At 46.1% G+C, this 24,655-nt stretch overlaps 3 protein-coding genes across 4 annotated transcripts in view; 1 reads left to right on the top strand and 2 right to left on the bottom strand.

Moving 5' to 3' along the window:
• Positions 1-654: 654 nt before the first annotated feature.
• Positions 655-12,599, bottom strand: RBBP9 (RB binding protein 9, serine hydrolase). The gene is made up of 5 exons (XM_002710987.5): positions 12,436-12,599; positions 10,753-10,795; positions 7,882-7,987; positions 3,873-3,958; positions 655-3,147 (listed from the first exon to the last, which is right to left on the bottom strand). Exons 1-5 carry the CDS (start codon positions 12,532-12,534, stop codon positions 2,921-2,923), a joined length of 561 nt encoding a protein of 186 aa, XP_002711033.3. The 5' UTR covers positions 12,535-12,599; the 3' UTR covers positions 655-2,920.
• A 5,607-nt stretch (positions 12,600-18,206) lies between these two features.
• LOC100355611 (large ribosomal subunit protein eL36-like) lies at positions 18,207-18,598 on the bottom strand. The gene has a single exon (XM_051846599.2). It carries the CDS (start codon positions 18,567-18,569, stop codon positions 18,252-18,254), a length of 318 nt encoding a protein of 105 aa, XP_051702559.1. The 5' UTR covers positions 18,570-18,598; the 3' UTR covers positions 18,207-18,251.
• A 4,119-nt stretch (positions 18,599-22,717) lies between these two features.
• SEC23B (SEC23 homolog B, COPII coat complex component) overlaps positions 22,718-24,655 on the top strand; it is a 41,588-nt gene continuing 39,650 nt past the window's right edge. The window contains exon 1 of one of the 2 annotated variants that reach the window (XM_008256345.4): positions 22,718-23,147. The gene's annotated coding sequence lies outside the window, so the exon portion shown is untranslated. The remainder of the gene's footprint in view (positions 23,148-24,655) is intronic. The other variant, XM_002710951.5, reaches the window with a different exon arrangement.

The raw sequence follows: 24,655 nt of genomic DNA on the forward strand, positions 1-24,655 counted from the left end.
ATGCTTGGGACCCTGCCACCCATTTGGCCTGGCTCAGCCCTAGCTGTTGCAGCCATTTGGGGAGTAAACCAATAGATGAAAGATATGCCCCCACCCAATCACTCTGCCTTTCAAATAAATAAAATAAATCTTTAAAAAGCCATTATAATTGTACACAGTTCTAACCGTGAAAAACATGGAACCACCAAAAAAAATTCAAGCCCAGCTGCTACTGAGGACTGTGTTCCAAAACCAGTTGGAGACACTCTAAGTGGCCACATCAGAAGAATTACTGAGATAAATGGGATCAGTAAACTTCAGCTCAGTAACCAATGTCTATCAGATAAATCCTGTGGCCAGCTCTATAAAATCAGCATTTGGTGACACCAAGAGCATGTCAGGGACTGGATGAGTAAGCTATAGAAAAACAAGGGAGCCTGCAAATTGCAGGGGCTTTCTCTTCCACACTCAGCAAGAGCTGGACGTCAGAACCATGTATGTCCTCCCTGGGCCTGGCTGTCGTCCTCGTAACAAAACTAGACTTGGAAGAGAGTGAAAACATGTTTTAAATCAGACTTCACATTATGTCTTGATAGCCAGAAATTGATTCTTAAAGCTTAGAGACAGTGAAGACAAAAAAACTCCTTGCCTCATCAGAACAAAGAGTCCCTTTAATGTTTTCCAATAGCATATTTTTTATTCTGAATATTATCCAAAGGAGATAAGAGACAATAACCTAAAAATACAGCACTCTGATACATCATTACGTGGTTTATTTATCCTGCATGGATAAACACCAAAACACTGTGAAGCCCTCACGACAACACCAAAACATCAAATCGCAAGTGAAGAAGTCCTAATACTTAACAGTTGATCTCCAGTTAATATTAGGTATTTTCCTCAGCTGAGAACAGATGCTTTCCAGGTCTGTTGAGGCCTTTCAACATAGAAACGTGAGAAACAATGAGATTCCATTGTTCTGTGGTTTTCATTAGATGTTTATGTAGATTCTCACTTGAAACCCCTCTGATTTACTTTAGCGATGAGTAAATTTTATAAGCTTATGATTTTAATGGTGATTAAGCAAACTAGAAGTAATTTAAAATTCAGTCACTTTTACTTAGAACTATTCATTGTACGGTGGCTAAGGAAAGAATCTAAAATATGTGCCCTAGACCAATGCTATCCAATAGTTTTCTATAATCATGGAAATATCCAAATCTCTCCAATAAAGTAACCAGCCCTGGTAGCTGCTGAACACTTGAAATACAGCTCACATGCCAGAGAAGGAAGTTTAAATTTTATAGCTACTGTATGGGGCTACACAGCTCTACAATCCTAAGTCTTTCTTAACTGTTTTTATAGGAATATTAGAAGTAATTCTCAATTCTATTTGTGGGTTTTTTCCCATTCTGAAGGAAGAGGACAACAAAGCATTATGAACTGTTATTTGTGTAAATCTGTAATTCTTTAAAGAACTTTAGGGAAAAAAAGGCAGAGAATAAGGAATACAATGACTAATTGGAAATTTAAATATAATGAAATTTAAGAGTACAGGTTTGGTCAGATCAATGTTAAACAGCCTCCAAAATTACTATTATTCAACTGACTAATTTGCTTTTTGTTAGTGTGTCAAGTAAGTTGTTTTGAATTTTAATAATTATTCATTAGTAAAATTATCAGTTCAATGTAACAAATTCAAATTGTCCCTAGGTATATTCACGGTGTGTGACAGCATTTCTGTAGCAAACTCAGGTTCTGCAGTGTCATGCATGAATTCACTGGAAGTCATTTGAGGCAATACTTGGGATCATAATAGCCCCCTAAAAATGTTGGGAAATGAAAAAGGGGTTCCTTTGAAGGAGCATGGTCAGAATAAACATGCTGGAATGATACCTAAAAGAGATTTTTAAGGAAGTTAAAAAGTTGAACTCTACAAAGCAAAATTTGACATGTGGAAAGGTTGCTTAAGACTTTGTAAAAATCCAAATTGTTCCCATGGCTTTCACCCTTTGACACATGTTCACTTTGGTTATTTTAACTTTTCTCCGGCTTTACAGAGAATAGAGAAGAATCTAAACACACCTGGCTAAGTTAGTTCTTACGGCAAGATCACAACAAATGGATGACTTGGGTTTTGTTCATCTTGGAAGTATTTCTGAATCTTTTTATTTACACTGATTGTTAGCAAGGAACAAATTCTACATAGATACAGACATAGATGATATATATTCTCCAGCTTTTAAAACCACTGTGGGAAGACTTTTCCTTCAAAAACTGGCCACACCTTGCCACATGGCTATGTGGCAACAATTTCTATGAGGCATGTCTTACACAGATCTAGTCACTGTGCTCACATACATAGGCTGCACCTGTCTGCCCTGCCTCACCCCGCTGACCGCAGACTCGGCTGCCTTGGGTAGTAGCCCTTCTCAACATGTTGGGGATGAGGGGCTGGGGTGAGGGGCTATCCAAGAGAAAGGCCCCAGCCTGGGATTAATAACCTGTGCCAGCTTCAAAAGCAGCTCAGCGTTTTGAGCTCTAAGCTAACACTCTGGACCTTTAGTCACCTGCCACCCCCAAAATTTTAAAAAAAAATGGAAAATAAAATCTTATTTCAAAGAGGAAACAAGCACAACTCCTGCAACATACACTAAAGCCTGTTCTGTCTTCATCTGAGAGTGAGGAGACTGGCTCCACTCTGATGCACTTGGGTCAATAAGAGCGGGTAGGCTGCTGTCGCTCTCAGCAATTCGAAGATGTTTAGATTCTACACAAAACAGAAATGCTGTTCAGACACTTGCTTTGAGAACTAGAAACTCATGTTTGTTTTTCAGGCACTTTGGGGACTTCACTGGATGTTTCAGGTGTGTAGTAATCAGTAATAAATATTAGTACTCCTCCCCTCTATTGGAATGCAAAATAGCAGGCATCACCCTGTTTATGCTGCCGCTTCCAGCATGGACTTCACCGTGTTAACGAGTTCGTGAAACTCCGTGTTCTGAAAGTGGCCACGGTCAGTGAATTTGTACAGTTTGGCATCCAACCTGTCGGCCACTTCCTGCTGTTCCTTCCAGGGGAGGAAGGGGTCATCAGTGGAGCCAAACTGCACGATGAGAGGGCAGTTGGCCTTGATCTTCTCCCACTGCCATGGACGGCTGAAGTACCCTGTGGGAGGACAAACATGACCTGTCAGTGCCCGTGGCTGATCTTCATCCTAGGGCTTTGAAAACACCTGGTGGAAACCCTCGCAGAGACACATAAATCACAGCCTGAGTGTGCATTAGAAGCACTTCCAGGGCTGGCGCTGTGGCGCAGCGGGTTAAGCCCTGGCCTGATGCACCGGTATCCCACATGGGCACTGGTTCTAGTCCTGGCTGCTCCTCTTCTAATCCAGCTCTCTGCTATGGCCTGGGATAGCAGTGGAGGATGGCCCAAGTCCTTGGACTCCTGCACGTGTGCGGGAGACCCGGAGGAAGCTTCTGGCTCCTGACTTCGGATTGGCTCAGCTCTGGCCATTGTGGCCACCTGGGGAGTGAACCAGTGGATGGAAGACCTCTCTGTCGCTACCTCTCTCTGTAACTGTCTTTCAAATAAATAAAATAAATCTTTAAAAAAAAAAAAAAGCAGCATTTCCTTTGCCTTCAGATCTTGCAGGTGTGTTACCCAAAACTGTTTGTTGAGGAAGGAAGAAATAAAACTGCACCCTTGGGTTGGAAACAGATCTACCAACTCCCAAAGTACCTAATCTATCTCCAAATAAAGGCAGTGAGTCTCTCTCCAATGCCACTTTTTTTAAAGCCTACCTAAAAGGACAGTATCGTATTCTAACCTGAATGGGCAGCCCACGTGTAGGGGAAGGGCTTTTCAGGGGTCTCTACCTTCAGACTTACCACTCGCTCGCTCATTTGCATCCCCCAAGTCTGACGTGTAGGCAGACACCAGAACGATGGCGTACACTGGATGTGTTTCTGCGTACCTGCAGAGAGAAAAGCGACGTCAGCAGATACACGATGTGTGACCACCAGTCGATACACCACTTAAAAAACCACTCATTTGACTCAGCTTATAGAATGGAGGCTGATGTGAAAACCAGCCAGAGCTGCAGAGCTACAAGGCCAACCCTGGCTACTGGGTGAGCTCCTATTTGTGTTTCAAGGTAGTCTGAACCTCTTCTGCCACCCTTTCCTAGTAAACAAAAAGACAGTCACCGTTCTCTCTAATATGTGCACGGACCCACCTTTAATCTACAGGAGCATTATTTCATTGGTTAAAATGCAGGTGTCCAGGTTGGGCCCCAGAGTATGGATTCAGAGGCTAGGAATCGAGGCCCAAGAATCTGCATTTGAAGGCATGATAGCACCCCCCCCACACACACACACAACTGAGGTGACCCTGATACAAGCTGTCTGTGAACTATATTTGAAGAAATATTACAAAACCAGGAATGCAGCTCCTCATTACACTGTGGTGTTCATTTGTGTGTATTACATCTGTTTCCCCAGTAAACCATCAGCTTTTTAGGGGCAAGCAGGAGCCGTATTAATCCTCGTGTCCCTTGTGCCTGGTACAGGGCTCGGCAAGGAAACACCCAGCTCACCACTGCAGCCAGTAACCTCGCTCCACAAACACCAGGCTAAGAAAAGACAGAGTGGTGATAGAGTTAAGGGGCATTTCCCCCAACCATTTATTTTGAAAAATAACCACACCTATGAAAGTGGAAAGAGCAGTAAGCATCTAGATTTAGTGTTCACATTTCACCCTTCCTTTCGCATGTATCTCCTAAGAGCAAGGCCATTGTCTTGCATAACCCCAGGCACATGAGTACACCCAATCAATTTAACATTGATGTACTGATATTAGTTGCGTTTCCCCCCAACTGTATCAAAAATGTCCTTTAGAGCTAATTTGGCAATGCCAGATCCAGTCAAGGATCACGTGTTGGATTTGGTTTTCCTGATTCTTTAGCCACTTTAAATTTTTTGTTTTTTTTTTTAATACACTTTTTTTTAAAAGATTTATTTATTTATTTGAAAGACGGAGTTAGAGAGGGAAAGGCAGAGAGATCTTCCATCTGTTGGTTCACACCCTAAATGGCCAAAATGGAGGGAGCTGGGCCAGTCTGAAGCCTGGAGCCAAGAGTTTCTTCTGGGTCTCCAACACGGGTGCAGGGGCCCAAGTGATTAATTAAAAGCCATCTTCCACTGCTTTCCCAGGGGCACTAGCAGAGAGCTGGATCAGAAGAGGAGCAGCCGGGACTCAAACCAGCACCCATATGGGATGCTGGCTCTGCAGGTACCCACTAAGCCGCAGCGCTGGCCAAAATTTTTTGTTTTCAGTGACAATGACTCTGTTTGAGAGTTTAGGCTAATTGTCTTGTACATTTTTCTGTAAGCTTGCTTTGTCTCTTTTCTCCTAATTAGACAGAAGTTAAACACTTTTGTCAAGAGTGCTACATACATATTGTGTCACTCCCACACATTCACATCAGGGGGCATGTGACACTCGTCTGTCCCAGTATTAGATAAAATTCAATCACTTTTTTAAGGTGCTACCCACCAGATCTCTCTATTGTGAAGACACAATTTTTCCTTTGTGATAACAAGTAATCTATAGGGTGGTCCTCTGTGACCAAATCAATAACCTTTTCTCCAATGGCTTGGGCACCCATTTATCTCCTTGCCTCCTTGAACTTCAAAAGTCCTCTCTTGGAAGGTTGTTGACAGGTGCAGGCATTTGGCTTAGTGGTTAAGGTACTGCCTGGGACGTCCACATCGGAGTGTCTATGATGGAGTCCCCAGCTCTGCTCCTGACTGCAGCTTTCTGATAATACACCCTGGAAGGCAGCAGCGATAGCTCAAGAGGTTGGGTCCCCACCATCCACGTGGAAGACCTGGATTGGTTTCCGAACCAGTGGATGGGAGTGTGTCCTCCACCCCCATCTCTCTGCCTCTCAAGTAAAAATAAGTGATTAATTAAAAGACAAGGTTATTAAAAAAAAAAATGGTTACTGACAATCCTCTAGTAAGTGCTGGGGTTTTTAAGAGAAAGCACATCTTTACTACTCAATGGCTTGAGAAAAATTCCATTGGCCTTGAATTAGGACAGATTTCAGCAACAAAGGGACCTCTTCATTGTCCAGACGACCTAAAAACTTTTTTTTTTTTTTTTTAAGATTTACTTATTTAAAAGACAGAGAGAGAGAGAAAGAGAGAGGTTGATTGATTCTACCTGCTGGATCATTCTACAAATAGCTGCAACAGCCGGGGTATTTTGTTGTTGTTGTTGTTGTTGTTGTTGTTTTTGAGCCATGATGAAACCAAGAGCCAGGAGCTCCATCCTAGCCACCTATCTGGGTGGCAGGGACCCAAGCACTTGGACCATCATCCACTGTCTTCTCAGGTGCATTAGCAGAGAGCTGGAGTTGGAAATGGAGCCGCCAGGACTCGAACTGGCACTCAGACACAGGCATCACAAGTGGCGGCTTAGCCTGCCACACCTGCACCAACGCCGGGCTGTTCCTGGCAGTTTCTATACATCCCTGACACTATGACTGTACCATCACCTCATAACTCCAAACTGAAAAGCATTATTCTCATAGTTCTGGTCCATGTAGCTGAAAGAGTATGGAATTTGGCAAGATTCCCTGACACACAATTCATGTGACATCCTGAGCGACTGCTTGGGACAAGCAGCTTTACAAAGAAAAACTGTTGGGGCCGGCGCCGTGTGCACTAGGTTAATCCTCCGCCTGTGGCGCCGGCATCCCATATGGGTGCCGGGTTCTAGTCCCAGTTGCTCCTCTTCCAGTCCAGCTCTCTGCTGTGGCCCGGGAAATAGAAGATGGCCCAAGTCCTTGGGCCCCTGCACCCACATGGAAGACTGGGAGGAAGCTCCTGACTCCTGGCTTTGGATCAGCATAGCTCCGGCTGTTGAGGCCATTTGAAAGGTGAACCATCAGATGGAAGACCTTTCTCTCTGTCTCTCTCTCTCACTGTCTGTAACTCTACCTGTCAAATAAATAAATAAATAATCTTTTAAAAAACAACAACTGTTATTCTTCATCATTCAGCCTAGCAAACACGGAAGAAACCCAACCCCAGAGGTTTCACTCACTCCTACGTCCCAATTTCTGAGACCTTCTAAGGCCAAGTCGGGGAGATATATGTTCTACAGGAGACCTTCGGGGGTGTGCTTGTGAATCCTAAGGACTGGGGGCTGCAGGTAGGTGGGGAGTAACAGCCCCACCCTCCAACAAATATTTCTGTGTGCATCTACCATTTGTGAGGCTCTCCTCTAGGCACTAGGGTTTCAGTGTCAGACAGAACCAAGGCCCTCACTTATACAGCTAATGTTCTATTGGCAAAAACCAGACAAGAAATAAACAGGGTGTCAGATGGTGGAATGGGTTATAGTTGATGAGACAAAGGGGATAGGAGCCAAGAGGGAGAGGTTGTTGTTTGGAAGGCCTCACCCAAAGGGAACATTCAAGCAGAGGCTTAACAGGGAAGAAAAAAACAAACAGGCGCAGGACCGTGTCCCAGGAAGAAGGGAGAGAGCAAGGCATGGGGGGTGGGTGCTTGGCATGTTCCAGGAACGGCAATGAGATGAACCTGCCAGGGAGACCAGGAGGGAGAGTAGAGATGGCGTTTGAGCTGAGTGTTGGGCAGCTACAGGGGCTTGGAGCCACTTAATGTTTTAAAAGGATCACTGCATCCCAATAAGAGCAGTATTTTATTTTTTCAACCCACTAAAGCAAACCAGGAAGGAATTAGGACAGATCATGTTACCTCTCTTGAGGTCAGCACTGTTTCCTCTGTGATAAAAATTGAGAGCCATACAAGTGTTTCCCAGGCAGGCAAGGCTGCAGCCCACAGAGTGACAATTCAGCAAGGATCGCACCTCATGGCCGCAATGGCCCCCGAACTGTGGCCGATGATGATGGTCTTCTCGTCACAGTGCAGCTCCGTCTCCATGAAGGGCAGCCAGATGCTCTCTCGAGCTGTAACTAGGGTTCAGGGTAGAGAAACAGGCTGTCATTTAATGGGGACAGTCTCAGTTCAGTGCCACCCCCACCTTTCTAACAGACAGCTGCTGAGCAGTTCACAACTTGGAATCCGCGGGACCGCAGTGGGAGATGGGGCGGTTCTAACAGAGGCAAAGATTCTATTGCCGCTTGGAAGACCTGAATCTTTAGACTTTGCACATAGTTTTTCTTTTTTCTTTTTTTTTTTTTTTAAGATTTATTTTATTTATTTGAAAGACAGAGTTACAGAGAGAGGTAGAAACAGAGAGTGTCTTCCATCCACTGGTTCACTCCCCAGATGGCCGCAAAAGCCAGAGCTGTGCTGATCCGAAGCCAGGAGCCAGGAGCTTCTTCTGGGTCTCCCACGTGGGTGCAGGGGCCCAAGGACTTGGGCCATCTTCCTCTGCTCTCCCAGGCCATAGCAGAGATCAGGATTGGAAGAGGAGCAACCGGGACTAGAACCAGCACCCACATGGGATGCCAGCACTTCAGGCCAGGGCATTAACCTGCTGTACCACAGCACCGGTCCCTGCTTTTATTTTCTTACCGTGTTCTTGTATGAAAATACTGAGGGACAAGCCACATTTTTATTTGCTTCTGCTTTCTTTAGCCTTTGCCTATAAAATCCACCTCTGCTGCTCGGCTCATTGGAACACTTATTCTAGCTTACAGAATGAAGTTTTTTTGGTTTTTTGTTTGTTTGTTTGTTTGTTTTTTGACAGAGTGGACAGTGAGAGAGAGAGACAGAGAGAAAGGTCTTCCTTTTGCCGTTGGTTCACCCTCCAATGGCCGCTGCGGCCGGTGCACCGTGCTGATCCGAAGCCAGGAGCCAGGTGCTTCTCCTGGTCTCCCATGCAGTGCAGGGCCCAAGGACTTGGGCCATCCTCTACTGCCTTCCTGGGCCACAGCAGAGAGCTGGACTGGAAGAGGAGCAACCGGGACAGAATCCAGCGCCCTGGCTGGGACTAGAACCCAGTGTGCCGGCGCTGCAGGCAGAGGATTAGCCTATTGAGCTGCGGCGACGGTCCCAGAATGAAGTTTTAACTAATTCTAGAACTGAAAATAAAGCTAACTGAATGTACTACATATAAATAGATATACACTAGGGAATAAAAAATAATGAAATCCTGTCTTTTGCAACAAAATGGATGCAACTGGAAAACATTATGCTTAGTGAAATGTCAGTCTCAACAAGACAAATATCATATGTTTTCTTTAATATGTGGTAGTTAATATAGAGCACAAAAAATGTATAAGAACAAAACAGGGGCTGGCGCTGTGGCGTAGCAGGTAAAGCTGCCGCCTGCAGTGCCAGCATCCCATATGGGCACCGGTTTGAGACCTGGCCACTCCACTTCCGATCCAGCTCTCTGCTATGGCCTGGGAAAGCAGTAGAAGATGGCCCAAGTCCTTGGCCCCTGCCCCCGTGTGGGAGACCCAGAAGAAGCTCCTGGCTCCTGGCTTCAGAATGGTGCAGCTTTGGCCTTTGAGGCCATCTGTGGAGTGAACTGGTGGATGGAAGACTCTCTCTCTCTCTCTTTCTCTCTCTCTCTCTCCCCCTCTCCCTCTCCCTCTCCCTCTCATTCTCTCTCTGTGTAACTCACTTTCAAGTAAATAAATTTTTTTAAAAAAAGAACGAATCAAACACCTTATGATTTGATTGTTCTTTTTAGTCTTTGTTTATACTCCTGTGGAACTGTTGTCTTCCTACTTTTTATTTGTTAAATATTATGGTTAGTGGTGAATTAAGCCTGTGATTATTATAGACTGGATTGAAAGCATGTCTTTGCAAAACCTAAAGAGAAAAAAAAAGGTAGGAAGGATAGGAAGGAAAGAGGGGGAGGGAAAGGGCGAGGGAAGGATGTATGAATATTGCCTTAGAACTGCACCTATGAAATACATGAAATCTGTTCTCTTTAATATTAATAAAAAGAAAGCTAACTAAAATCTTTAGAAGAAAGAAAATACTGAGGGAATAATAAATAAAATATGACTCTGAAGCTTTAATGTAAATTTCAAACTTAAAAAAAAAAAACCAAAAAACTCTTGGGATAGGCATTTGGCTGAGCAGTTCAGACTCTCGTGGTCCATATCTGAGTGCCTGGGTTTGATTCCTAGCTCTGGCTCTTGACTGAAACTCCCTGCTAATACACACCCTGGGAGGCAATAATGGCCCAAGAAGCTGGGTTCCTGCCACCTTCATGGGAGCTGGGGATTGAGTTCTCAGCTCCCGCCTTTGCAGGCAATTGAGGAGTAACCAGGGAAAGGGAACTCTTTCTTGCTCCATCTCTCAAACAACCTCTTCAGAACATTCTCTCTAAAATTCCTTTTCCACAAAGGAGGTTCCTAAGATAGATATACCCAGAGCAAAAATGGCAATATTACATTTTTAAATATTAGGATCTCAAATAGATGCTGTAAAGTTTTCTCTCTGCCTCAAGTGGAAAACCCACAAATTTTGCCTGAAAATATCTCTAGACTTACGGAAGAAGACATCAAGTTGCTCAGAAAGTTGAACCTGAACTGAACTTGGTAAATTAACTTCACCAAGCCCTGGTGATTTTCTTGATTCCTACTAGAATTGTTTTTGGCTCATATCTGCCTCCTCCAGTTTCATGCCTTGTTTTCACTCTTGGTTACCTATTCATCTTTGGCTTCTCTACTCTGATGGTCCTCTTCTCCTCTAAGACATGGAGAGCTCAAAACCTAACAAGAAGAGAGTATTTAAAGACAAGTGTAAAACTTACTTGGATCAGGCATGTTTTTAGCCAAACACTGGAAACCAGGTATCTGTGATAAGAGGAGGGGGAAAAAGCTAAAATAAAGATCTCAATTACAACTAATACTTTGCTAATAAAAAATAAGACACCTGATAGGATCTTTATCAATTCAGTTAAGTATTTGCTTTGAATACGAGATGAAGTGGGAGAAGCACTGTAGGATTACATATGATCATATAGTTCCCGCAGATGAATTCCACTTGCAGTTCTACAAGGGCACTTTTGTGGGAAATGAGATCAATGGATGTTTATTTTGGTGCAAAACATTTTAAAATCTATGCATATGAGGGGACTACAAAAGGTTCATGGGAAAATGAGTCTTATGAAAAACTATGCATGGATTTCAAAATGTTTAGCACCAAAATACAATATTTTAATCTTATTTTACCAGAACCTTATGCAGTATCTTCTTACACCTCTACAGAGATCTGTATTTGCATTTGTACACACATAGGCATTTATGTATGCAGAGGGTGTGAGTTAATGCATTCTACACAAATTGACCTGGAGCTAAACTGTGTGCCAAGGGGTAGGTAAAACATGGTACAGAGAGTTGGGGGATTCCATTGCCTTGGTTGGCTCTAGCCCCTGACTTTTTGGGTTAGTTTTCAGGCAAATCCCATTCCAGAGATCTACTACTATTCTCTTGAATTTGTTTACTGTATTGAATTTATTACTCTGTTGAATACCACAGATAATTATGGAAAGGGGTTTAAAAAAAGGCACAAGATAACCAATAGCAGCATACCATCTTTATAATGCTCACAAAGCACCCAAATTAAACAATATATTACTTAAAGGTTACTGACAAAGGTTGTAACAATACTCTAAAAAAGAGAAGCATATGAACACACATTATTTCAGGATAGCAGGGATATGAGACAGATGAAACACACAGGTCATTTCAAAACTACTTGGGGGTAGGTGTTTGGCCCTGCAGGTAAGATGCCAGTTAGGCTGCCCACATTCCACATCAGAGTACCTGGGTTGGATGCCTCACTCCAGCTCTGGGTTCCAGCTTTCTGCTAATATAGATCCTGGGGAGCAGCAGTGATGGCTGGAGTAGCTTCCTGGGTACCCTCCCACCTCCTTACCCCCATCGCTTCTCTAACCCCTGTACTGATGGACATCTGAAAGGTGAACCAGTGAATGGGAGATCTCTGTCTCTCCAGCTCTCAAATAATCTTTTCTTAAAGATACCAGAAACGTTCTAGATTTTAGTTTGGGGATTCACTGGATAATGCTACATAATTCTAACACAGGTTACATACATCCTTTGCATAAATTCACTATCACATATTGAATTTTCTTTAAAAATCTGAAGCAGGAAACAATGCAGACAGACGTAGAGTCATCTGGGAAGTCCCAAATCCGAACCGGCCACACAGAGGGGCCAGGCGGGGGCTCGATCTCTATGGTTCTAAGAGGTGGTTCCTTTCATTCGAATCACTGAGCCTCCAGAGAAGTCTTCCAGGCTGTTTGATCACAAAGTCTTGACCATTAGTTCTAGAGTCTGAGCGAGGGCAGCAGTGGAGAGGCGCAGAGATACACAGGCTTTGCTGAGGGCAGGGGGACACACGTTCAAACCTCAGTCTGCCTCCCATCTGCCCCAGGCTGCCTTCCCAGGGCAGTGGACCCTGTGTCTCTTACCTGCTCCAGCCTCTTCTTCACCCAGCCATACCAGCCGTGGGTGGCCACATCGCCGCCTCCATTCCCGGGAACAATCACTGCCTTGCTAGGAGGAGCCATGAGCACAGAGCAGCCAAAGTCCCTCCAACCAGGTCCTGCAGAGCAAGAACCAAAACCGCAACTTCTGCTGGGAGTCTGCACTGTGGCATTCTGGGAATTGTAGTTCTACGGGATCAGTAGGCTACTTCAAGTATTTCGGGGTTTCCTCCCAACTGCCACAGGAGGCAGCCACAAACAAAACGTGCCAGTTTCTAACAAATGTAGAGCCCCTTTTGACCTTTAGTATAGCTCTTTATTCCCTCCTTTTTAAGAATAAGCTATTGCATGCCCAGAATGTGCTGTTTAACTAAACTCCTTAATACTTCTGTAGGAAGGTGTGTTTTACAGTTAATTCCAAATCTGTAGAATATAACCTAGTTGTAACTTGATAATCTCTAAATCCTTATTCTTTTTCCTTCTTGTCTCAAAAAAGTTTTTGGTAGACTAGCTAACATCAGCTATTATTTATTATTTTTCACTGGTTTTAAAGCTGCCCCTTTAAATGTCATCATCAATGGTGTAAGGAACACGGTTAGCATTAACACTTCAGCTAGCTTAGAGATTAGAGGAACTTAGGAACCAGTGAAAAGGTCTACCTATTACAGTACAGTGATCCTGAACTGTTAGGAATGATTATGCTTTACAGGCATATCCAAACATTATGAAACAGAGGTGGACAGAAATACATTCATGCTATTACAAATGAGAAGGAATAGAAAAATGCCTCTACCCTTGCCCTGCCATGGCCTTGCTCACTGTGTATGTCAGGCTTGTCAACACTGACATTGCAGACACTCCCTGCTAGTGCAGCTTTTGAACGAGCACTGCATGGATCAATGATATGCTGCCCCACCACCATTCTTCAGCAAGAGCAAGACACACATTTTCGTCTTGAACCTGGACTCTGAATGTTCTTTCTTTTTCTTAAGAATTATTTTATTTATTGGAAAGAGTTACACAGAGAGAGAAGGAGAGGCAGAGAAAGGTCTTCCATTCTGTTGGTTCACTCCCCTAATGACCCCGATGGCCAGAGCTGAGCTGATCCGAAGCCAGGAGCCAGGAGCTTCTTCCAGGTCTCCCACATGGGTGCAGGGGCCCAAGGACTTGGGCCATCTCCTACTGCTTTCCCAGGCCATAGCAGACCTGGATAGGAAGAGGAACAGTCGTGATATGAACTGGCACCCATCTGGGATGCTGGTGTTACAGGCTGGGGCTTTAACCCGCTGCACCACAGTGCCGGACCCTCTGAATTTTCTTAAGTCTCTGAAGGGTATAGAGGAAAAACAAACTCTGCTTCTCCTATTACCCACTCACAGGACAGATCACAGAGTGAGAGGATGTCTTTCACACTAGCTAGCCAGCCACCGCATCTGCAGTAGACATCAGTAGGGTGTTCTCCGATCCAGTTGCATTCTGATACTCTCTACCTGGAGATAGTATTGAGGTTAGGACTCTGTCCCCCAAGACTGGCCCCTCTTCAGACACCAGTCCCAATTCTGGGTCTCTGGAACTTCTGACTCACCAGCCTCAAACTGGGGTTCCCAAAACTCCCTCCTAGGCCTGGCTAATTTGCTTCAATGGCTCTCAGAATTCAGGGAAACACATTTACTGGATTATTGCAAAGGATATTGTAGGGGTCATAGTTGTGACACTGGCACTCTGTTTCGGAGTGCCAGTTAGAGTCCTGCTAATGTACCCAGGGAAGCAGTGGAAAGTGGCCCAAGTACTTGGGCCCCCACTATCTGTGTGGGAGACCGGGATGGAGTTTCTGGTTTCTGACTTTGGCTTGACCCAGACCTGGCTATCATAGTCTCCCGCCTCTCCTTTCCTCTCTCTGTTTCTCTTTCAAATAATAAAATCTTTTTAAAAAGTATATTGTAAAAGAAGCAAGTATATTTTCAAGGGTATAATCTTGCGCTGGTGCTGTGGCATAACAGGTTAATCTGTAGCATGTGATGCCAGCATCTTATATGGGCACCAGTTTGAGTCCTGGCTGCTCCACCTCTGATCCAGCTTCCTCCTAATACACCTGGGAAAGCAGCCTTTGTGGCCATTTGGGAAGTGACCAATGAATGAAAGATCTCTCCTCTATTTCTGAGTGTGTGTGTAATTCTGCCTTTTAAATAAATAAATCTTATTTTTTCTTTTACATACATCTTTTTTTAAAGATTTATTTTTATTTATTTGAAAGAGTTACAGAGAGAGAGAGAGAGAGAGGTCTTCCATCCACTGGTTCACTCCCCAGACGGCCACAATGGCTAGAGCTAAACAGATCTGAAGCCAGGAGCCAGGAGCTTCTTCCAGGTCTCTCACACAGGTACAGGGACTCAAGGACCTGGGCCATCTTCCACTGCCTTCCCAAACACTTTAGCAGAGAGCCAGACTGGAAGTGGAGCAGCCGGGACTTGAACTGACACCTATATGGGATGTTGATGCTGCAGGCCAGGGTTTTAACCTGCTGCGCCACAGCGCCAACCCCAATACAAAAGGTAGGGTGTTTTTTTTTTATTTGTTTGTTTGTTTGTTTGTTTTAATAAAGGATATAATCCCATGTTAGTAGATGGGAAGTCCAGCACAGCTTGTCTGTCCAGATTCCTCCTGGTCTTTTTGTGCCTTCTTCCCCCACAGATACAGGACAGGATCCTTCCTAAAAGAAGGACTTATGATCTTCTATTAGAGAAGGTAAAGTCAGAGGGTTTCCTCAAGGCCAGCTCCAATATAGAAAGGCAGGGGGAGATTATGGTTAATGTCTACAACCCACCTGTGGATGAGAAATTCTAGTTTCTATATGACCTGGCTTGGGGAGAAAATGGTTCAGGAGAAAAGCTGACAGGAGAAGGTGAGAGATTTGGTTTACTGAGGCCTAAAGCACCCCAACATTTTAACAGAAGACTGCCTGTCACCTTCAGCACCCTGAAGCTGTTCTGAAGCTGCTTCAGGAACTAATGAAAGAAGGCCAAATATTTTAACCTTCCTGCTCTATTTTTAAAGAAACAACAGGGCTATGGAATTATGGTTCAGGAACCATGGACAAAAACCAAAACATACAGAGATCACAGGAAAATGGAATTAAAACATAATGGGTGGGGCAGGCACTGTGGCACAGTGGGTTAAAGCCTGGGCCTGAAGCACCAGCATCCCATACGGACACCAGTTCTAGTCCTGGCTGCTCCTCTTCCAATCCAGCTCTCTGCTATGGCCTGGGAAAGCAGTAGAAGATGGCCCAAGTCCTTGGGCCGCTGCACCCGTGTGGGAGACCTGGAAGAAGTTCCTGGCTCCTGGCACAGCTCCAGCCATTGCAGCCATCTGAGGAGTGAACCAGCAGATGGAAGACTTCTCTCTCTGTCTCTATGTCTCTCTATAACTCTGTCTTTTAAATAAATAAAATAAATATTAAAAAAATAACATAATGGGGGCCGGCACTGTGTCGAAGCCAGTAAAGCCGCCACCTGCAGTGCCGGCATCCCATATGGGTGCCGGTTCTACTCCCTTCTGCTCCTCTTCTGATCCAAGATGACCCAAGTCCTTGGGCCCTTGTACCTGCATGGGAGACCAGGAAGAAGCTCCTGGCTCCTGGCTTTGAATTGACACAGCTCTAGCTATTGCAGCTAATTGGGGAGTAAACCAGTGGATGGAAGACCTCTCTCTCTCTCTGTCTCTCCTCTCTCTGTGTAACTCTTTCAAATAAATAAATATATAAAAATTTTTAAAAATCATAATAGACTTCTCCATGAATGTTTTGGAGATACCTTGTATATCATAATATTAATGAAACATCAATATTATTCAACTTTCAATGTAAACTTACACACTTAAACAATGAACTATTGATATACACAATACCACAGATGAATTACAAAATAATAATCTTGAGTGAAAGATGCCAGACCAAATAATAGCACATACACTAAGGATCCATTTGTATGAAACTCTGAAAAATGCACGGGGCAGAAGGAAACTTTTTGGGGTGACATATGTCCATATCTCTGTTTTGGTGATAGGGATCAAAACTAAACAAATTATACACCTTGACTGTGTCTCACTTGTTTTAAAGAGTAAAGCAGTTTAAAATTTAAAAAAAATAATCTGGGGTATTCCTGTATCCACATGGTTTTCAGTTTAAGAAACATAGACACTTCCTATACAGGATCTGTGGGCTACAAAAGGACGAGACCTTCCTGGAGATCTGCTCATCTTCCTTCTAGAAGGGGAGAAAAGGCAATGGCATCAACTCTCACCCTTCTCAGATGGCTCATGCCAACAGTGATCACTGAGAATATATAACTTTTTTTTTTTTTTTTTTTTTTTTTTTTTTTTTTTTTTTTGACAGGCAGAGTGGACAGTGAGAGATAGAGAGACAGAGAGAGAAAGGTCTTCCTTTGCCGTTGGATCACCCTCCAATGGCCGCCGCTGCAGCCGGCGCACCGTGCTGATCCGATGGCAGGAGCCAGGATCCAGGTGCTTTTCCTGGTCTCCCATGGGGTGCAGGGCCCAAGCACCTGGGCCATCCTCCACTGCACTCCCTGGCCATAGCAGAGAGCTGGCCTGGAAGAGGGGCAACCGGGACAGAATCCGGCGCCCCAACCGGGACTAGAACCCGGTGTGCCGGCGCCGCATGGTGGAGGATTAGCCTATTGAGCCACGGCGCCGGCTGAGAATATATAATTATCACAAATCTAGCCGGCGCCGCGGCTCACTAGGCTAATCCTCCGCCTGCGGCACCCGCACCCCGGGTTCTAGTCCCAGTCAGGGTGCCAGATTCTGTCCCGGTTGCCCCTCTTCCAGGCCAGCTCTCTGCTGTGGCCAGGGAGTGCAGTGGAGGATGGCCCAAGTGCTTGGGCCCTGCACCCGCATGGGAGACTAGGAGGAAGCACCTGGCTCCTGGCGCAGAGCACCGGCTGCAACACGCTGGCCATGTAGGACCCCAAAAGCGGTGTCCTCTTGTGACGACCCCAGAAACACAGACTCCAGACCAGACGATGCAATAGAACAGGAGGTAATTTTATTTCATTTGCGCAAATGTGCCCTCTACTGCTGCAAGCAGCGAGCAAGAGAGAGGAGCCCCGAGCAGCTATCTCACACAGCTTTTAAGGGGCAAAACCACAAAATTAACATACCATAGTGTGGCGTAAGTTTATTGGGTAACTACAAGGGGAGGAGGTCGTCGAGGAGGAGGAGAGAACAGAAACGGGGGCTACGTGCCCTACATGTCTAAGCTTGGACAAGGGGAGGGGGTCCTTGAAGAGCAGAAAGGGGTGGCTACGTGCCCTACGTGTCTCCCGGTTTCTTTGTTAAGCTTGAACAAGCACAGGGGAGGGGGCTTAGGTGCGTACCAGGATGTTCTGTCGCCCTTATCTCTGGGTAGTAGCCCTTATCTCTGGGTAGTAGCCCTTATCTCTGGCTAGTAGCTATCTGCTTTCTCTGTGAACTTAGTTTACTCCCCATTTCCCAGGACTGTTTTATTAAGGCCATTTTATGGCGGCTCTCGGCCGCTCCTTTCAGCCGTAGCGGCCACTTGGGGGGTGAACCAACGGCAAAAGGAAGACTTTTCTCTGTGTGGCACTGCAGGCGGAGGATTAGCCTAGTGAGCTGTGGCGCCGGCCTTGTAATGTGTACGAGCATTTTCTGATCTTGTTATTATCACGGAAGAAATGGCTTTGATTTCAAAACTGAAAGTCAACATTTTGACGAACTTTTTTTTTTTTTCGCGGACTCGTTTATTGGGGGGCGGGCGGGGCTCAGTCCTTCTTGGCGGCCGCCTTGCGCATGGCGGCCAGCATGCTGCTCAGCTCCTCGCGCTTCCTCTTGGCGCGGATGTGCGTGCCCACCCTCTTCTTGATGAACTTGAGTGCCCGTTTGTCCTTGGACACCTTGAGCAGCTCCATGGCGCGGCGCTCGTAGGTTGCGAAGCCGCACACCTCCTGGATCATGTCCCGCACGAACTTGGTGTGCTTGGTGAGGCGCCCGCGCCAGCGGCTGTGCCTCGGCTTGCTCACGTTGTTGGTCACCTTGTGGCCTTTGTTGAGGCCCACGGCCATGGGGTAGCGCAGGGCCATGGCTGCGGGGGCAAGAGTCGGAGTGAGTCCCAGGTCGGGCCCCGCCGCCGCTCAGAGCACCACGCCCCGACTCTGCCGGACGGACGCTCCCGCCGCTCCGGCCGCCTCCCGACCCGCGCGCAGAGCCTAGGACTCCGGATGCCGAAGGGACGAACTTTTTAAGATCTGAAAATCATGGGGCCAGCGCTGTGGCGTAGCATATGAGGCTGCTGCCTGCCGTGTTTGAATCTCATATGGGCACCAGTTTGAGTCCCGGCTGCTCCACTTCCAGTCCAGCTCTCTGCTATGGCTGGGAAAGCAGCAGAAGATAGCCCAAGTCCTTGGGTCCCTGCACCCGCATGGAAGACTTGGAAGAAGCTCCTGGCTCCTGGCTTCAGATCGGCACAGCTCCAGCTGTTGCGGCCAACTGGGGAGTGAACCAGCAGATGGAAGACCTCTCTCTCTCTGCCTCTCCTTTTCTCTCTGAGTAACTCTTTCAAATAAGATAAATAAAATCTTTTTTAAAAATCTGAAAATTCACAAATTTACCTGGTACATCACTCATTAATATTGAAAGTTGCTCCCAAGAACTTGCTGAAGTGACAGAGACAGCGAGAGAGAGACAGAAAGACAGAGATATCTTCCAGGCATTGGTTCATTCCCCAAATAACCATAAGTGGTCAGGGCTGGGCCAAGTTGAAGCCAGGAGCCAGAAACTCAGTATGGGTCCCCTATTTTGGTGGCAGAGACCCAAAATACTTGTGCTTCCCAGGGTGCATATTAAAAGAAGCTGGAATTGGAATTGGCAGTGGGGCTGGGACTGAAAGCCAGGGACTCTGATACAGAATGCAGGCATCCCAAATAGCTGCTGCTGCTTCTTTTTTTTAAATTATTTTTATTTTTATTTTTATTTTTTTGACAGGCAGAGTGGACAGTGAGAGAGAGAGACAGAGAGAAAGGTTTTCCTTTGCCCTTGGTTCACCCTCCAATGGCCGCCGCGGCCGGCGCGCTGCGGCCGGCACACCGCGTTGATCCGAAGGCAGGAGCCAGGTACTTATCCTGGTCTCCCGTGGGGTGCAGCACCCACGCACTTGGGCCATCCTCCACTGCACTCCTGGGCCACAGCAGAGAGCTGGCCTGGAAGAGGGGCAACCAGGACAGAATCTGGCGCCCCGACTGGGACTAGAACCCGGTGTGCCGGTGCTGCAGGCGGAGGATTAGCCTAGTGAGCCGTGGCGCCGGCCCCAAATAGCTTCTTAACCATTAGGTGTTGACATCTGACCCGTGCCTGAAGTTGTAGAATCAAAGCTGATGGCTAAGTCTCTTCACCTCTTCTTCTAAGGGTGTAAGATGTTTTACCAGCTTAAGTTATATTATTATTTGTCTTCAATTAAGGTGCTCTGTTAGTGAATTTATGGAAATAAACATACACATACATAAATCACATATTCCTAAAATTCCCAGAAAACAAGATAACTAATCGGCTAGATTTTTAATAAAAAAAAATCCTCTGGAAGGTGGTTTTTAGCAGCTCTGCCAGCAGAAGGGTGTTGACAGCGTAGCAAGGGTTCACTGTGGTGCTTAGATTCTCACACAGTGCCAGTATTTAACCATATTGTGTCAAGCAAAAGGGCAAAGAATATGGACACCTAGAAGTCCCCTCCATATACAGTATCCAATGTCTGCCGTGTTTGACCAGTCACAGATTCGGGAGTTCAGAGGTCTTTGCCATGATTTACCATTACAGAGATGTTTCATCAACAAGAAAGATTTGCATATGGTTGCCTCATTGCAGAAAAACACAACTGATGAGTCTTGGGATGTCATGATGAATGAGGCTCCAGACCGTATCAATTTCACCACATTTCTCACAACATTTAGTGAGAAGTTAGAACGGCAAAGATCCAGAAGATGTCATCACAAACGATTTTATTAGGGCTGGGCATTGTGGTGCAGTGGGTTAAGCCACAGCCTGCGATGCCATCATGCCGGGTGAATGCCAGTTTCAGTCTCAGCTGCTTTTCCTCTGTTCTAGCTCCCTGCTGATGTGCCTGAGAAGGCAGTGGAAAATGGCTCAAGTACTTGGCCTCTGCCACCCATGTGAGAGACCTAGATGGAGTTCCAGGCTCCTATCTTCAGTCTGGCCCAGACCTGGCCACTGTGGCCATTTGGGGAGTGAAATTTCTCTCCTTTGGCTATGCCTTTCAAATAAACAACTGTTAAGAAAGAAAGAAAGGAAGGAAGGAAGGAAGGAAGGAAGGAAGGAAGGAAGGAAGGAAGGAAGGAAGGAAGGAAGGAAGAAATGGTCTTACTGGGAACAGGTGTTCAGTCTGGTAGGTAGGACTCCTGTGTCCTGCATGAGAGCACTTAGGTCTGATTTCTGACTCTGGCTCCTGGCTCCAGCTTCCTAATGCATACCTTGGGGGGTAGCTGTGATGGCTGAAGTAGCTGAGTTCCTGCCTTCCATGATGGAGACCTGAATTGGGATCTGTGCTCACAGCCTCAGCCCTGACCTACTTCCAACTGCTGTGGGCATTTGGGGAGCGAACTGAGTATGTAAATTCCCACCCCCAAGTCTGCTTCTCAAATAAATAAAATTTGTGAGGCCAGTGATATGGCATAGGTGACACTGCTGCCTGCAGTGCTGGCATCCCATATGGGTGCCAGTTTGAGTCCTGCCTGCTCCACTTCAAATCCAGTTCCTTGCTAACCTGCCTGGGAAAGCAGTGGAAGATGGTCCAAGTGCTTGGGCTCCTGCACTTGCTTGGGAGACCTGGAAGAAGCTTCTGGCTCCATCCGTTGCAGCCATCTGGGGCATGAACCAGTGGATGGAAGCTCTCTCTCTCTCTCTCTCCTTCTCTATGTAACTCTTTCAAGTAAATAAATAAATCTTTAAAAATAAATCTGTAATGCTTTTGCTTGCTTTGGTGAAGAAGTAACTGGCACCATTTAGGAAGATTACCTGAGGAAGCTGCTAACAACTGGAGATGGTTTATAGATGAGGAGGTGGACAGGTGCACAAAGAAGCACTAATTGACAAAAAAAGTGAATTTCAACTACGTTGAACTGAACTTCAAATGCCAGCCAACATTTCTTGTTGCCACTTCAGAAATTTCTGGCATTTTTCCCTATAGCCTATTGCATATGCCTTACCTTTACAGCTTTCATCGTTTTCACTGTATTTCTCCTTAGCCATTTTGGCACATGTACCTTTACACTCAAACTAGCAATGGATTTTTCTCATTTTCAGAATACAAAATAGGGTAGATTTACCAGTCCCTCCCCGCAGTAAATTAAGTATACAGAGTCAATATATTTTTTAGAGAAAATTGCTTAGCCTTCTTCTAAATCATAATTAAACTTCATTAATAAATTTAAAAGTCTTTCCCACATAAATTGCTAGTATGGAAAGAATTTAGGTTCAAATAATTAAGACAAATCTTTGGTAAATAATATTATGCTAATTTTTGGTGTAAAAAGAAAAATCCCAGTTAAGTCCTTTCTCTGTTAAGTGTAAAATACAAGTATACTTTATTTTAATTGGCCTTTTCCATTAAATTTCTTAAATTTATACAACTTTACTGATTAAAATAAGCTAACATTAACATCGAGTTTAAGATTAAAAACCAAAGTTTTCAACAATCATCTGATAACTTGCATGAATTACATTTCATAGTGCATTGACTAATTTCCATTATCTATAGGGAATTTAAAACTTTGTACTTAGTTGAGCTAATTAGTGGCTGCTTCTTGAGTGCCTGGATGTGTCCCGGCCTTATTTTAAGCTCATCCAGTTTTTGCTTGTTTTACTATGCCACGCCTGAGTCAGAACTACAAAGCGCTCATTCTGTTAGCTGTCAACAAAGTGTGAAAAGACATGGCGGCTGGGACAGTTGGGTTCTGTGGAGAGTGAGCCTTGCTGGTTTCCTTCAGGGCCTGAGTGCAATCGTTCACCTCCTTGAGGAGGGGATGGATGTTCCGAGAAGGGCCGTTAGAGCGAGGCTGAGGAGGAAACCTTGGCGGATAGACAAACATCAGCTAGCAGAGACCACAGGGAGAGCACTCGCACACCCCCCCACCACCAGCAAACACACATGAGCCCCCTTTCGGCGTGCTGACGCCACTTCCGGCCACTTCCGTTCCTTCCGGCCGGCGCCCCGCCTTCCGGAAGTACACGTCATCGTTCTCGCTTCCTGGTAACTAAGGCGATGAGAGGGATTTCCCACGGAAGCGAACGGATGTCATCTTGTGTGAGGGCGAACCCCCGGGGCGTGCTGGCTAGTAGCGACGAGGGTGCGGGTCTGGGAGGCGCCGGGGTTCTCTGAGGCAGAAACGTTTCGGGGTGGATGTGGAGAAACGTGTTGTGAGAAACTATCTTTGAAGTGGAGGCGTGATCGTCTTGCCCGGGTCCAAGATGACGGCGTGGCGTCTCTAACCGTGTCGCTTCCGCTCGGTCGTGCGGAAACCGCTCTTTGATTGGCCAGCGGACGGCGCCGTGGCGTGACGCGCAGGGGCGCCGGCCAATCCGTTGAGAGCTGAGCTGGACTTGGAAGTGGGAGCGAGAGCCCGGCTTTTCCAGCTGTGGACGGCGGTGGCCAGGTGAGTTGCAATCCTAGGTGACGGAGAGCGGAGGACGCGGTCGCGAGTTCTGCCGGGAGCCTAGTGGTCTGCTCCTGGGATGGGGCCTCTTTCTGGCAAGCAGAGAAATAGATTACTCGGGAGGAAATTGATAATCCGGAGTCGGCTGAGAGTGACGCTCTCGGGCCAGGCCGGGCAGCCAGAGGACCGGTATTGGGGTCCTGAGCATTCAGGATTGGGGGTGCGGCAGTCACCCCTTTTAGTTGAGCAACCTAGCTGAAAGGACTTTTGCTTTGGGATAGAGAACAAGAACCCAGATCTTCGGGCTCCCTGCGAGGTTAAACCTCACTGAATTCTGTCTACGGATGGTCTCACTATGTCCTGAGATGTTAGGCAGCTGGGAGTGGCTCCGGTGTTTTTTTTTTTTTTTTTCCTTGCGGATCCTCTAACGGTATCTTCCCAGGCCTTTCATTCCTTCAGCGGTTCGTTCATTCGGCTGGTAACTTCTTCCTATACCCTTGCCCTTTGGGGAATTTGGTGTAAGCCCAGACCCGGCTCCCTAGGAAAATGCACATTGATTCACAGTTGTCCGAGCAACGTCAGAGGACTCGTGCCCCCCCCCCCCCGAACTCCTCCGTGGTTCATACGGCCAAGGTCAAAAATCTGTGCTTTGGAGGAGATAGGTCAAGAGGCGGTGTCAAATCAGGAGAGTAGGTGACAATAGGTAGACATCTGGGGACCTAAGGTAGAACCCACTCCTTTAAAAAAAAAAAAAAACACAAAGATTTATTCATTTATGTGAAGGACAGAGTTACAGAGAGGCAAAGAGAGAGAGAGGTCTTCCATCTGCTGGCTCACTCCCCAGATGGATGCAACAGCTGAACCTGGGCCTATCCGAAGCCAGGACCCACATAAGTTCAGGGGCCCAGGGACCTGGACCAGCCTCTGCTGGTGGAGCAGCGGGGAACTGAACCGGCACCCATATGGGATGCCGGCACTGCAGGCGGCAGCTTTACTTGCCATGCCACAGCGGCCCCACAGACTCTTTAACTTGTTCTGCTTTTCTTGAAGGGTTTGTTCCCCTGAACCCCACTTCCTGAGGTGTATGGTGCCCGGTATTTTAGATGTGTGACCATAGCGTGTATTAAACACCTCATGAAGCTGGGATTGCTGGGGTTGAAGCGTAATCTGCAGTACTGTTTCACTGCCCAGATTCAGGCCCGAGCACCTGCGACTGTGGTGCAGGTCCTGATGAGGCTCAGCAGAACGGCATTTGGCCTTGGTTGTTTTTGTTAACTCCAAGTGGAACTATTTCAGCTCAGAACTGGTTCCCATTGTGAACTGGACTGGCCGATCAGTAACTCATTCTTCACAGTTAACCAAGCTGGGGAGGAGAAAGGCCCCAAAACAACATCACTTGAAATGTAACATTTAATAATGTATTTAATTTCCTTAAAGAAGGAAGGGTTGGGTTGTGAAACAATGTCTGAGACTGGCCCTTGGGCAAGGGTCCAGATCGGCTTGACTGA

This window comes from Oryctolagus cuniculus, chromosome 11 (assembly GCF_964237555.1).
Source record: "Oryctolagus cuniculus chromosome 11, mOryCun1.1, whole genome shotgun sequence".
NCBI lineage: Eukaryota > Metazoa > Chordata > Mammalia > Lagomorpha > Leporidae > Oryctolagus > Oryctolagus cuniculus.